Source organism: Equus quagga, chromosome 13 (genome assembly GCF_021613505.1).
Source record: "Equus quagga isolate Etosha38 chromosome 13, UCLA_HA_Equagga_1.0, whole genome shotgun sequence".
NCBI classification, from domain to species: domain Eukaryota; kingdom Metazoa; phylum Chordata; class Mammalia; order Perissodactyla; family Equidae; genus Equus; species Equus quagga.
Window position 1 is genome coordinate 15,647,322 of NC_060279.1, and position 14,463 is coordinate 15,661,784.

General features: G+C 46.7%; 1 protein-coding gene across 1 annotated transcript; it reads left to right on the forward strand.

Moving 5' to 3' along the window:
- Positions 1-11,549: 11,549 nt before the first annotated feature.
- On the forward strand, positions 11,550-13,656 carry IER5 (immediate early response 5). The gene has a single exon (XM_046682611.1). It carries the CDS (start codon positions 11,754-11,756, stop codon positions 12,687-12,689), a length of 936 nt encoding a protein of 311 aa, XP_046538567.1. The 5' UTR covers positions 11,550-11,753; the 3' UTR covers positions 12,690-13,656.
- The last annotated feature ends 807 nt before the right edge of the window (positions 13,657-14,463 follow it).

Sequence of the window (14,463 nt, forward strand, 5' to 3'; positions counted from 1 at the left end):
ACCTCCTGCTATCTCTCAAAAATTCAAAGCAACAAATACTTATGAAGTACCTATTAGACACAAGACAGTAGGCTGGATTCTACTGGAGAGATAGAGGCTGAGAAAAGCTCCCTACTTCAAACCATTTTATAATTTAGTAGAAAGAAAGAGATGCATGCAGGGAATTGTAGAAAATACATGCAAAAAATAAGGTGCATGAAAAATACATGCAGCACTGAGCTCCAACCTGAGGGACTGGCAGAAGACTTTGGAGTAAAGGTGGTATCTTAAGTAAGCCACCCCCACCCCCCACCCCGCTTCTCCTTTGGGAGAGTGGTTATGGGTGTGTGGAGATAGGAGTCTTCGAATCCTTCACTGGTCCCAGAAACCATTTCCAGCACAGCTGGCAGAGTGGGAACCCTGCTCACCTCTCACTGCGTGCCTACAGGAGAGGCGAGGAACCATGAAGATGCTGAGACCAACCGCAGGTTTTCTGAGCAGAGAAGAAAGAGTCAGGCTCATTATTTCAGGCACATATTTACAACCATATCTTTTCTTAATCTAAAATGTTCCTGAACAAGGGCTTTTGAGTCAAAAGTCTTAGTTTGCAATTCTAGTCAACACAACTTGATTTTGTAAAACCCCTTCCATAAATGCCCAAGATATTAAGTGATACAGGACTACAGAGAATAGTCAGTAGAATTAATGTGCTAATGAGGTAGTAACACAGCTTTGCTCAGGATTAACACATTCAGGAGCCAACCAATTAACTGCCCTTTCTAATACCTCCCAGGCATATTCTGTGTTCAGAATTTGGTAAAGCTCCTGGCCTGTGTAAATCTCAGCTCTCCTATGCTTTTTGTTGTTTTTTGTGGGGTTTGGGGAGTCGGGGAGGAATTGGATAAATAAATGACCTAAAGGTAGCTGAGTGACAAATCTCAGATTGAGCTATCGTGTCGTTATATTAAATATTGGTTACATACCTGCATAATCACATATTTGCTTAGCATCATCTCAGTCCTTTGTTAACTCACACATCCTTTCCCCCACCCCAATTTGGGTCAGAGTAGAAGCTGTGCTCTCTGGGCTGCGGGTATTCTATTTCGCCTACTGTTCTGGCACTCACCTTGCTTCCTAATTAATATCCCTCTATTATGCAGAGTCCTTGCCAAAGCGAAAAGAATGTAGGCATCTCTGGATCCAAACGTCTAACATTAGAGTCGGCCGCGAATGCCTCTGAAAGAGCATCCTTTGGAAATATCACACCACATACATACTCCCATTCCTCTCTCTTTACTTTGAAAGCCCTTCCATGGTCTCCAAAATATCCCTTCTCATTGTAAAGTTTTTTCTTCTTAAGATATCTCACAAAGTCAAGGCTGGGAAAGATAATTTCATAAAATGCTTTCTATTTGTATCACTATATACTGCTCCTCCATTCTCTTTCCTGGAAACCTTTCCCTTAAGGGAGAATAGCTGTTTAAGTCCTCTCTAAATCATTAATTCAACAAATGTGTGCCGAGCATAACTTTGTGTGTGCCAAGTATAGCACTACGGGCTGAAGAGGATACATGAAGAGCAAGTGTTGTTGGAAATCAAAATTAATCATATCGCTTTTTTATTTTGCCTGTCAGAAGAAAGTTTGTCAATACATTCTTTTTTCTAGAATATCAGGAGAAAAAGAGATAATTTATGAGTATTCCAAGTGTCTTCCTCTACTGTCTATTCTCCCATCCATTCATCCATCCATCCATCCATCCATCCATCCATCCACTCACCCCAACACTTTAAGAATCCTTCCAACATTTGATCGTCTCCTTTGGACCAAGTGCGTGCTTGGCACTGATGATACACATAGGAGACCCGCCCGCTGACTGCAGGGAAGTCCCAGTCTAGGGGGCATGGTCATATGACCAGACCGTGAACTAGAACATCACTGTTAGAGTGGGAGCATATACACAATGCAAAAGTAACCAAGCCCGTAGTTTCTAGCAGCTGAGGTTGATTGTGAGTTAATTCATGGAATGGGTTTCTGTTTTTGATAGCTGCTTTAATTTCCTTTGGGTATAGTTTCAAGGAAATTTAAAAAAACAAAATCCAGAATCCAATTTGATATGCACAATCTTTTAATCCTTTGGGGGCATATTTGGTCCTTCCATTTCTCCACCTTCCTCCTTTATCTTCAGGTTCCCGACCTTCTCGAAGGTGTGTTGCTGGTCTGTTTTCTTTGTTTAGTGCATCCTGTGTTTTCTCTTCCCATCCAGTGCCCCACTCATGACAGGTGACATTTCAGGACCCCAGAGAGCCTGGGCTGGCAGAGCAAACTGACATGTGGGAGTGTGAGGGGCGGTCTTTGAGAGAAAAGGAAGAGGAAGAGGTAGAAATGGCAGTCTGAGAGAGCAGAAAGGGAGAAAGGGAAACAGGAAAGAAAGGACAAGGCAGAGAAGGAAGAAAAAAGAAAAAAAAGCAACATCAGCCCTAATCAGGTCTCTCCAGACCCGGTGTTGAGCAATTTCTGTAACTGGGAGTCAGGTTTAGAAAAGGGCTGGCTGGAACAGTCCTTCCAAACACGGGGGCGAGGAGGAGCAGCATTGCAGGAATACCAGGAGACCTGACTCATTCACCGAGCTGCATCTTAAAGGGCGATTCGCTTTGAAATTATGAACTGGGGGGAAAGAAAACCTTCCCAGCATCCGTCATGTGTTGCTTCTGAAAATTATTATTTTGGAGCACAAGCTGTTTCCTGTCTTTAAAGCCTATTATCTATTTCCCTTCCAGGTGGAGCCTGGGCTGCCTGCTAATTTAATCCCCTGGGTTTCCCCCTCTGCCTTCAAGAGCTCACAGAGGATGCGGGCTTCATAAAGAGGGCACCTTTGTGTCTTCCTCCCCTGAAGGCCCCCATCTACACTGGCAGCCAAGGGGATGCTATTTTGGGAAACAGCAGCTGAGTGGGGAGGATTGTTAATTGTTTGTCAGACCCTTCCAGTCTAGTTAGAGCTCATGGAGGAAAAAAAAAAAAAAGAGCAAAGCCATAACCTTCATTCTATTTCACTCTCCCATCTGTGAGCGGGGGTGGGGCTAAATGGCTCCTTTTCCTCCCCCAGCACAGGCACACAAACTAATGTTTTAATAAAACAAACCTAATTCCTCTACCCAATAGGAAACACATAAACAAACATAATATTGGCCCAAGAAGCAATCAAAGTACTTTAAAAATCATTTATAAGCCTCAAAACAAACACCGCCCCCCCCCAAACCCAAACAAACAAAAATCCCTGTCATAACAGAAAAGAGACATCAGGGGCTCTGCCATCCCTTCCAACCATAGCATTTTATTCAAACCACTGTGGCCAAACTGTCTAAGCAGATCCCCTCTCCACCCAACAGCCAGTGACACACCCAAAAACAATTCCACGCAGGCACGCTGATCGGAACATCCGTGGTGACACGCACTCACTCCATCACAGCGTGGACACATTCAAAATCAAACGGAAAGACTCAGACTGAGAAAAGGCTTCTCAAGACGCTGACCTCAGGGGCCCCCGTGTGACTCTGAAACTTCCTAAGCATTACGTCAGCCCAACAGCCCAGAGAGGGAAAGGAGGGGAAAGACTGGGAACCAAAATCTTAGGCTTCTTAAAAGGGCAATGCCACAAAACATTTCATAACTAGTTTTTCTTCCTTGACCAATTCTCATATGGAAGGATGTCTAATCCTACTTGACTTTTAAAGGGCACTTTTTTCCCCCACAATGGTCTTTTGGTATTTTCAGGGAATGCCAAAAGGAATTATCTTTTATTAAGAGAGGAGTTGGACTCAGAGAACTTTCCAAGTGACAATGATGCAGAGAAGACTATGAGAGTGCTGCCTATTTCACAATCGTTCTTCCTGCAAAGAGCTCAGACTGCCTTACAACCATAAATTTGCTATTCCACACACTAGCTCCTGGTTAGACAGCAGATCTGAAACTTCCTTTTACACTGGAGGATGTGTCTGTATAAATACTTACTCAGAATTTGCTTAGTCAAAATGAGCATGAGACGGCTTAGTGCTTTGGGGTTTTTGAACTAAATGAGCATTCATGTTGGAATTTAGATCAGCTATGTTGATCTAAAATGGACTTGACTGATGATTAAAATGTGTTCTATTAGCTACAGGAATTAGAATGGGAGTGGGGAGAAGAGGCCAGACTCTCTCATCAGCTGAAAGTTATAGAGGTTGTTCCTAAATGAGGCGCTAATAGCCAGTAGGGTTTCCAGTACATTCCCTAACCTGTAGTAAATGTTTAATCAGAAAAGAGTAGGCAAGCAATTACTTTCTTTTTTTTTAAAGATTGGCACCTGAGCTAACATCTGTTGCCAATCTTCTTCCTTTTTTTTTTCCTTCTTCCTTGTAGGTCCTTCTGGTTGTGCTGTGTGGGCCGCCGCCTCAGCATGTCTTGATAAGTGGTGCTAGGTCCGTGCCCAGCATCCGAACCGGTGAAACCCTGGGCTGCAGAAGCGGAGCGTGTGAACTTAACCACTCGGCCATGGGGCTGGCCCTGCAATTACTTTCTCAGTAATAGAATCACATATTTGTAAACTGCATGGCAGGAAAAGCAAACTGTCTATCAAAAATCAGCTTATTTTATGTGAAAAATAGCTTCTTATGGGGAAACGGTAGAGCTTAGCGTCATGAATAATTATGAGTAGGGTAAGAAAAAAATGTATTTGGGGTGATAGTTTGGTTAATATACCACTAGAATTATTTATGTCGAGGACGCTCTTTTTACCCTCTGGTGGGCTGTGTTTGAATATTTTAGACTCAAATTTTGGGAACCCACTAAGTAGTTTATCAAATAGCTCCTGATCCCTTGATATGTAGGTAGCAATATTCAGGGTTCTGAGTATAGAGGAGGCAGGATGTAAAAGTGTAATGTAGCATCTCCTGGCACTTTATAACATTACTGGGAAATGAGAAGTATGTCCACATAAAAGTGAAATAATATGTCAGTAAATAAAATACGAAACGGAAATATAAGGGTTATCACAAGATAAACGGTATTGTGGTTTTAAGTAAGAAATGACTGTTAGGTTATGAAAGAGAGTGTGTGTGCCCCAGTGAACATACCGTAAACATCACTGGGCACGGAAGGCTTCCTGGAGGAAGTGGTGGTGCAGAATTTGGGTAGGAAAGGAAAGTTGAGGAAGTAGGAGACAAGAGATATACCTTTGATTAGAACTGTCTATCTGGGGGAAGAGGGGGCATTTATGCTACTCAGGGTAGTAGAAATGTTGGAAAGGTTTGCCTAGATTCATAAAATCATAGAATCTAGACCTGAAATGATTCTAAAACAATCCACTAGTCCACTGGCTCTCAAATGTGGCTGCACATTGAAAGCACCAACGGAACTTTAAAAAATTCCAAAGCCTGGGTCTCACCCCAGAGATTCTGACTTAAGTCATCTGGGGTGAGGCCTGGCTGTCTCAATATTTAAAGGCTCCCCAGGTGATTCCATTGTGCAGCTATGGTCCGAGGACCACTGATTTAGTCCAACTCCCCAATTTTACAAGATAAGGACCACCTGCAAATCTGCCCACTCACAGCTGGTGAGCAGCCAGGCTCTGTTCACTATTCCAGCTGTGTGTGTTTGACACTGTATCTGGAGACCAGGCCAGAGGTTGGATTTTTGCTGTAGATGTCACGGGGAACCACTGAAGGTTTTTGTGCGGGAAAATGGCACATTGAAAACAAATGGTCCTGCAGCTTCCAGGAGGACATCAGAATTGTAAAGAATAAATGTGCCCTAACAACGCACGAGATTGAGGCTATCCAAGCGAGTACTCTTTCTCCGAAATTTGTTTGCACGTTTGTATTTTGAATTTAGACATAATAAAGCCATAATTTCTGTGTCATCATATTCAGATAAGTAGAGTTGTGCTTTTCTACCTTTGTGGCTACTTCCCAGTTCCAGAAAGAACTTTCTTCTGGCCACTTAGCTCTGTTTTTTACATTTTTCTTTGATTTTCTCCTCAACGGTACAGCTGTTTTATGTTTTACTTCCTTTTCACTTTATCTTTCCTCTCCTTTCCCTCTTCTCCAACCAAGGATGTTTGTTAATTGCTCACAATATGCTCATACATATTCATATGTCCACACCTCCCTATCATTTATTATTCCTAGGGCAGTGTGGTCCAATAGAAATATAATTTAGCCACATATGTAAAAAGAAACTGGTTAAATTAATTTTAATAACTTCTCTTATTTAACCCGATATATCCAAAATTGTATCACTTCAACATGTAACCATTCTAAAAATATTGTTATTTTATGTTCTCTTTTTGATGCTATGTCTTTGAAATCTGCTGTGTATTTTATAATTACAGCAACAATTAGGACACCAAATTTTCAAACTTAAAAAATGACACAACAGGGGGCTGGCCCTGTGGCTGAGTGGTTAAGTTCGCGCACTCCGCTGCAGGTGGCCCAGTGTTTCGTCAGTTCGAATCCTGGGCGTGGATATGGCACTGCTCATCAAACCACGCTGAGGCAGCATCCCATATACCACAACTAGAAGGACCCACAACTAAGAATATACAACTATGTACCGGGGCGCTTTGGGGAGAAAAAGGAAAAAAAATAATTTAAAAATCTTTTAAAAAAAAATGACAACAAAATTGGGTTTCAGGAATAGGATTTTATCCTGTTTCAGTTTTTAGATTTGAGTTAAATAAAATTAAAAATTCAGTTCCTCAGCTGCACTAGCCACATCGGCTTAGTGGCTACCATATCGAATAGTGCAGGTCTAGGGTTTTCTATGGTGGTGTTTGCTCATTCTGTGGCTTGAGAGGGTACTAGGCTCACTTTAATGAGTTTGAATGGTCTACTCATTGAGGAATTTGTTTTCCTTAGGAGTACTAAAGGAGGCAAGTATGACAAAGACGATCATAAAAACAACTTAAAGTTCTCTGAACCAAGATGCAAAATTTAGGACAAGAAGAAGGGTGGGGCTGTAATGGTTTAGAAAAGGAAATAAGGAGGAGGGAAAAGTGCAGGCAGGCTTCGGTGTCCACCCCTAGTCAAATGTTATTTGAAGATAAAGAAATTCCATAGTAGTCAAGCAGCCAAGAGAAAAAAAGATGTAAAATACGACAGAATAGTGAGGAGAAAAAGTTGAATTAAAAAGCACGTTTGTCAGTTTTCAGAAGCACAAGAGTATTGTTTGCATAAAGTGCTAATAGTGTATTTTATAGAGCTTTTCCCCTAAAGAATTCAAGATGCCATTCAAACGAGTATTCACTCACAGAAGCAACTTGGACCAAAAACAAATTCCAAATGTTCTAACATTGAAAGGTAGGCACAGTGCAGAAAACTTATTTTTGCTTCACCCTTCTCACAGAGCTGTTGTGGCATAATTCATGTGGGTTTGCTTTGTTTTTATACAGACCAGACTCAATTTAAGGCAATACAAGCGCTATACTCATCTGATAATAAGAAAGCCTTCAATTAGTCATGAAAATAAGATACAGAGTCAACAGCAGTGGGCAGAGAGGCCTGAGCCCAGAGAGTGCCTGAGTGGGAACAGCTGCGGCCAGCACTCAGCTCCTGTCCAACGGAGAAGACGGGGCTAGAAGGACAGAACAGACTGACGGACATGCTCTGGCCACTTCTTCCACAGCAATTCCTTCCTCTGTTCTTCTGATACCCCTAATGCTTCTCACCATGCTACCAATTTTTTTCCTTTTTTTTGAAGAAGAAGATTAGCCCTGAGCTAACATCTGTTACCAATCCTCCTCTTTTTGCTGAGGAAGACTGGCCCTGAGCTAACATCCATGCCCATCTTCCTCTACTTTATATGTGGGACACCTGCCACAGCATGGCGTGCCAAGCAGTGCATAGGTCCACTCCTGGGATCCAAACTGGTGAATCCTGGGCTGCTAAAGCAGAGTGTGCGAACTTAACCACTGTGCCACTGGCTGGCCCCTACCAATTTTTCTTTAACTCAGAAATATCTCAAAGACTGTTGAAGGCAAATTCTAACTCAGTTACCTGCTTTTTACAACTTAGAAGAATATGTTCTATGTCTTCCCATTTTTCTTTGGTAGGAGGAGGTGAACTTGCTGATCATAAGAGCCCAGGCACTCCAGAGATGAATTCTCACGTTTCCGTTTCGTTGTCTCAGGACTAGAGGAAATCCTGACAACAACAGTGATTGTGCTCAATTTCGAGTCAGCAGACATTTATGGAGCACCTATTATGTGGTATAGTAGAAAAAGCATTCAAAATCAACGAGTACTAACCGTGTTCCTGCTATGTGCTTGGTACGGAGCTAGGCACCGGTATAATCACAACAATAGCGATAACTAGACTTAGTAAGTCTTAGTTAGTGCTTGTATGGTGCTAGGGACTGTGTTAAGCACTGTAGGTACTTTTATTAGTCTCATTTTGCACAATAGGTGACTGAGGCACAGAAAAGTTAAATAACTTGCCCACGTTACAAAAGTAGGACATGATATTCTCATTTCACCTAGACATGAAATAACTGTCCAAAGGTCACATAGCAAGTAAGGGGTGGAACAGGGTAATCTAGCCCCAGAGCCGCCCCCTCAAGCTTTAGAGTTAAATAGGCTTGAAGTTGAAGCCCATCCTCTCTACCTACAGCTTTGTAAAGATAAGACTTTGGAAAATTACCTAACTTTTCAGAGTCCTAGTCTCTTCATCTGTAAATGGAGATAATGACACCTACTTTCCGAGCTTTACAAGGATGATAGATAATGCCTGTAAAGCGACTAGCACAGTGCTGGGTAGACAGTATCATTATTAGGGATTCATGGATCCAAGCGCACAATCACTCGGTATGCATTGGGTATGGCCACTCCAGTTGTTAAAATATTGAAATGCTTCCATTCCCGTTGGCAGAACCTCTGCCCCAGGCCCTTTGAGTGGCCCCCTTCCTTGTCATCCAGCCCCTCTTGCAGGAGCCCCCATAATTCCTGGCACCGTCAGGGCCTCCAGGACTCAGTTCTGATGGTTAGTGCCTGTGTGGCACTGTTGTTAAATATTTTTGCCGTCTCCTGGGTACAAATCTGTGATGGGCTCCTGCCTTTGATGAGAGCACAGGCTGGGAGGGGCCCTGGCATGACAGGAGAAAGTGGTGAGGGCAATGACGAAGGAGGGTGCTGCATACGGCGGAGGACTGGAAACACCCAGGCTGGGGGGTCAGGAAGCCTTCACCGAAGGCCTGCTCTATCAGGACCTGTTTGGGGGGCGGGGCATCCCAGGTCATCACTAAAGTCCCTTTTGTGTCTCGGTGTTTTCATTCTTGCTACCTCCACTAGTTCAGGCCTTCATGACCCTTTGCCTAAACTCTCACAAGAGCTTTATAATTAAATGATCCTCTTTATAATTAAGTGAAATTAAGTGTACCAACCGTTCTAGAATCCATTCTGTGGCTCCCTCACTCAACAACCTTTAGTAGCTCCCTGTGGCCCCATCTCCTCACACACGACCCACTATCATGTTGCCCCAGCCTCTGTTTCCAGCCTTTTCCAGTTACTACAGGTGCCTGCCACACCTGCCACTTGCGATATCCCCTACACTGGACTCTGTTTCTCCTGCTGCTTTGAACTTGTGGATCCTACATTGCGGTTTTTTAACACCCTCCTCACATACAACTTGTTTCTCCCATCTGTGTTCCTTCCCTCCCCAGCCTCTTCTCCCACCCCCAGGTCATGTGCAGGGTAATGTGTCCTAATAACTAACATACATTGATAGCTTATTATTATTATGTCAGGCTGTTCTAAGACCTTTGCATGTGTTACCTTGTTTTATTTTCACAAACACTCTAAGAGGTAGGCACTATTATTATCTCTATTTTAAAATGAAAAAGACCTAGGCACAGAGAGGTGAAATAACTTTCAAAGGTCACACAGCAAGTAAAAAGTGGAGTTGAGATTCCAGCCCAGGATGCTTGTCTTCAGAGCCTGTGCTCTTAATTAGTGTTTTAAAGTGACTAGTAACTCTCAAAGAAAGAGAAAATAGAAGAAAAAATTTGTCATGTTATAACTCAAAATATACACCTTGCTTTTGTAATTATTCGTTATAATTTTATCTCCTTCTTTATGCTAGCTGAAAATCCCTAGAGGGAAGGAATTCTGGGTCTCATGGAATGGTGTCTCAGTTACCATCAATAAGTTGTGGGCATAGGTAATGTGACTGAGCCAGCACATCCCTTGCAGGCCTCCTGATTGTGAATTGGCCATAACCAAGCCCACCCTTCACTGGTATTTCTCCTAACTAAATACACTATGTGGCCCAACCCTCCTGCAGGATCAGGCCGATTGTTTCACATGGACTCCAAGAAGGCTATACTTACTTTTACGATTCAGATTGTGGCTGAGAGTTGTCACTTATCTTCTGCACAACAGAACAGATGTGTGTGTGATCCCTTTTAGAGTTGGAGAAACTAACGTGTCCTGAGGTTATTTATCCAGAGTCATCAGGCAGGTCTGTGGTGGAGCTTAGGTGCAACTAACTTGAACGGACTCTCCAGGAACCCACTCCAGGACCCTGGACAATCCTGTGGTGATTCTGCCACAATGCTGTGTACTAAGGATAGTAGGTAGACTAAGTCATTGACGGACCAGAAAATTCCGGAACACTCTTCCCCTATATTTTTACCTTGACACAAAATAAGATTATGACATCATCATGGGAACACAGGACTTCTGTATTTGTATTTTTAGAACTTGGCTAGACTTTTCCAAGAGTGGACTAGTCAGTCCTCGTGTGGGAAAAGAAAAAATCATCGTGGAGAACCTGTACCACCTTTCATTGTAACATGTGACATGTGTGTTTGTTCCAGAATCTAGAGAACAAAGTGATACATGTTGGCTTTAGTGAAGAACCAATAACTTTGTACCTAGACACAATTCCTTGATAAGCAGGCAAACACAGGCACTTTTAGAACCCCGTTCTTCTTTCTCCGGGGTTAGAATTGACAGATGCTAAGAGCGTGTGACTCTAGGGGGCTAGGGACTCATCCAAAATTAATATCTGCTAACTATCTTGTAGTAATACAATTTGTTATCCAGGGGTCTCCTCTGCGGCATTTTGCCATCATCTCCATTTCTGCCAGGATTGACCGGCAACTTGCAGATGTGTGCAGCTTTGGAAACTGTGGCGGGGGAGGACAGCGGGGCTGATCAGGGAAAGATGGGGACTTTATTGAGGAGCAAAATCCACTACCACACTCAGATGAAAGTTCGAATGATTTACTTCGCTTTGGTTTGGGTAAGCCGAAATCTTTAACGACAAAAAACACTGTGGCTACGCCCCCTCCCCACCGCCCGCCCTGTGAGCACAGACCCGACCCACCTGTCCCCCGCCACCGCACACCGGCGCCCCCTTTAAGAGCCTGCTCCGCGGGACTAACGTTCGAACTGCCCCGGCACCCCTCCTCGGCCTCCGATTGGCCGCGCGCGGCGCACGAGGGCGCGCCGACCGGCCCGGAACGGTTGGCGGCCCTTCGCGATTGGCGGGCGGGCCGCGTATATAAGGCGTCGGGCGGCGCGGCTGCCCTCAGTTAGCGGCCGGATCCGAAACTGGCCGGTTGTCTGTTGTCGCTGGGGCGCGGGGGGTCCGTGAGCGCGTCAGCGGAGTCGTTTCCCTTCAGAATCTTCAGTTGCGACGGGCCACCCCGGGCGGACTTGTGGACGCCGCTCGTCCCTTCCCAGCTTCCGAACGCGGCCGGCGCTCGGCCCTCGCCCCCGCGTCAGCCCGGTGCGGCAGGCAGGATGGAGTTCAAGCTGGAGGCTCACCGCATCGTCAGCATCTCGCTGGGCAAGATCTACAACTCGCGGGGCCAGCGCGGCGGCATCAAGCTGCACAAGAACCTGCTGGTCTCGCTGGTGCTGCGCAGCGCCCGCCAGGTCTACCTGAGCGACCCGTGCCCCGGCCTCTACCTGGCGGGCTCCCCGGTGCCGCCGCCGCAGCCCGGGGAGCCGGCGGCCGGGCCACCCGCGGGCTGGGGGGAGCCGCCACCGCCGGCCGCCCGCGCCGCCTGGCCGGAGCCCGAGACGCCGCCGGAGCGCCCCGCCGGCCCGGACGCGCGGCGGGCGGTTGACGCGGAGCCTGCGGCGCCGGGCGCCGGGGACACTCTCCAGGGCGGAGAGGCGGCGGCGACGGCGGAAGCGGCTTGGCGCCGCGCGGAGATTCCGCGCGCGGCGGCGGCCGGGGGCGCCGGGGACCCCGCCGGAGGCGCGGATGTCTGCCCCGAGGGGCCCCGCGCGGCGCACCGCCCTTGTGCCTGCCCCCCGGGAGGCGAGGCCGGGCCGGGGGCGCTGAGCTGTGCGCCGCGGCCGGCCAAGGACGAGCGCCCCGTGCCGCCCCCCGGCTGCCCCAGGAAGCGCGGCGCGGCGGCGGGGGACGGCCCCGCGGACTGCCCGGCACCTGGCTCGAGCCCGCTGAAGAAGCCCCGGCGGCACCCCGAGGAGCCGGCGGGCGGGGCGGCAGCCGAGGAGGAGGAGATGGAGACCGGGAACGTGGCCAACCTCATTAGCATCTTCGGGTCCAGCTTCTCGGGACTCTTACGGAAAAGCCCCGCGGGCGGCCGGGAGGAAGCCGAGGCCGAGGAGAGCGGCCCGGAAGCCGCCGAGCCCGGGCAGATCTGCTGCGATCAGCCGGTGCTGAGAGACATCAACCCCTGGAGCACGGCCATCGTGGCCTTCTGAGCCCCGGGCCCCTGCGGGAAGGAGCTTGAGCAGCGGGCGACTCCGACGCGAGCGCTGGGCCTCTCCGGGCTCGAGGACGCCGCAGGGAGCGGAGGCGCCGGGCGCGTGGGGAGCCGGGGCGCTGCCGGGCCGCGCGGACGCACTGCCCTTGGCCTCGGCCGCCCGCCCCGCCGGCCTCTCGGGTCTCCTGCGGAGCCTGGGGGGCGTGAGGCTTATCGGAAGAGGACGATCGTTAACTGTTGTGTCTGTGTCTGTCAGTCTGTCTTGTTGAATTGAGACCGTTTTGTCCTTCTGGAAGACATCACCCCTTCCCCGGGGCTTAGGAGGCTGGGGGCAGACAGGGACTTTCCTCCGCCGGCAGCGCCGAGAAGGAAGCGGCTCGAAAGGCCGGCCGGGGAGTTCCCCATCCGTTCTCGGGGGAGGAAGGGACTTTACACACACCCCTTACATGAAAGCTGGAGCCTCACCCGGGCCAGGAGTGGCGTTTCCTCCCAGGATTTCCTAAACCTGGAGGGATTTAGTCTGGAGTAGAGACTTGTATTATTTCTCTCCCTCCCCATCTTCCTCTCTCACTGAAGAAACGTCTATAGCCTGTGATTATTCTGGGAAAGGGGGATACTAGCGGCCAGTGGCTTCCCCACGGGGAGAAAAGCTTGATGAACTTCACGGAAGACTTCAAGCTTGGAAATAACGGAGTTTATAGAGAAAAGATATATTTTTAAAAGCTCTAGATCAGAACTACTACACAGTGCTTTTAAAAAGTGTTTAATGAAACAAAGTTTACAGACAGACGCCGTAAGTGGAAAGACCTTATGGTTTTGGTAGATATGGTGACTCCAGTCTTTGTTGTATAAAGGTTGGGGGAGCTGACAAGGTTTTTGTACAGTATTTTCTCCTTCGTTGTATTGATTTTTGTATAAAAATGTAACTTTACGTGTCTAACACGTATTAAATATTTTGAAGCAACTGCACTGCCTCTGTCTTTCTGTGATCACCTGTCTGTACTGGGAGGGAAATGGGAGGAGAACTATGGTCTGGGCTGGAAAATTGGAGGTGCGGTTTTTACTATCAGTCATGCACAGACTGGGGACATTGTTTGCTGACTTGACTCAGTATCAAGAGAGACACATTTAAGGTTTCTCCCCCAGATCAGAGGACTGCTATTAGATACTAATATCAGTGGCCTGCCAGTTTCTTGAAACCTGCCACTACAACTGTCTTTTTCTAAAGTCATTTTAGGCCAATGTGATTTTCTACACCCCAATCTGATGGTGTCTAATGTTAAGTAACTTAAGCACCAAGTTTTGAAGCCCTTCCCATCCACAAAAATGGTTTTCACTAAAACTTTTTTATAGTCTCCTGTTAAACTATATAACATGGGTCATTTTTCAGCTTTGTTACTGGAAAAAAAAAAACGTATGAGGGAAGCTGAGACTGACTCGCCCAGCTGGTTAGGTCCACCTCTGCATTCCAGTGGATATCAGGATGGAATTTTCAGTGGTTTTTTTCCCCTTTTATTGTTACATCTGTAGAAAGTAAATGCATCAGTGAAAGGAAATTGCTTGTGTCAAACTAGCTAAGGAAGGAGGCGAAGGAGGGCTGGGCGAGTTTGACTTATTTAGCAAAACTTCCTGATTTGCTTTTTTCACCCAAATGGTGACATCAGTGTTTGGGTCATGGTAAACATTTAGGTGATGACAGCCAAGTGATCTGTTGATTTTACAATTACTGCATGTAAGAGAGCTTTTGTTTAAGGCAAAATGTTTAATATTTG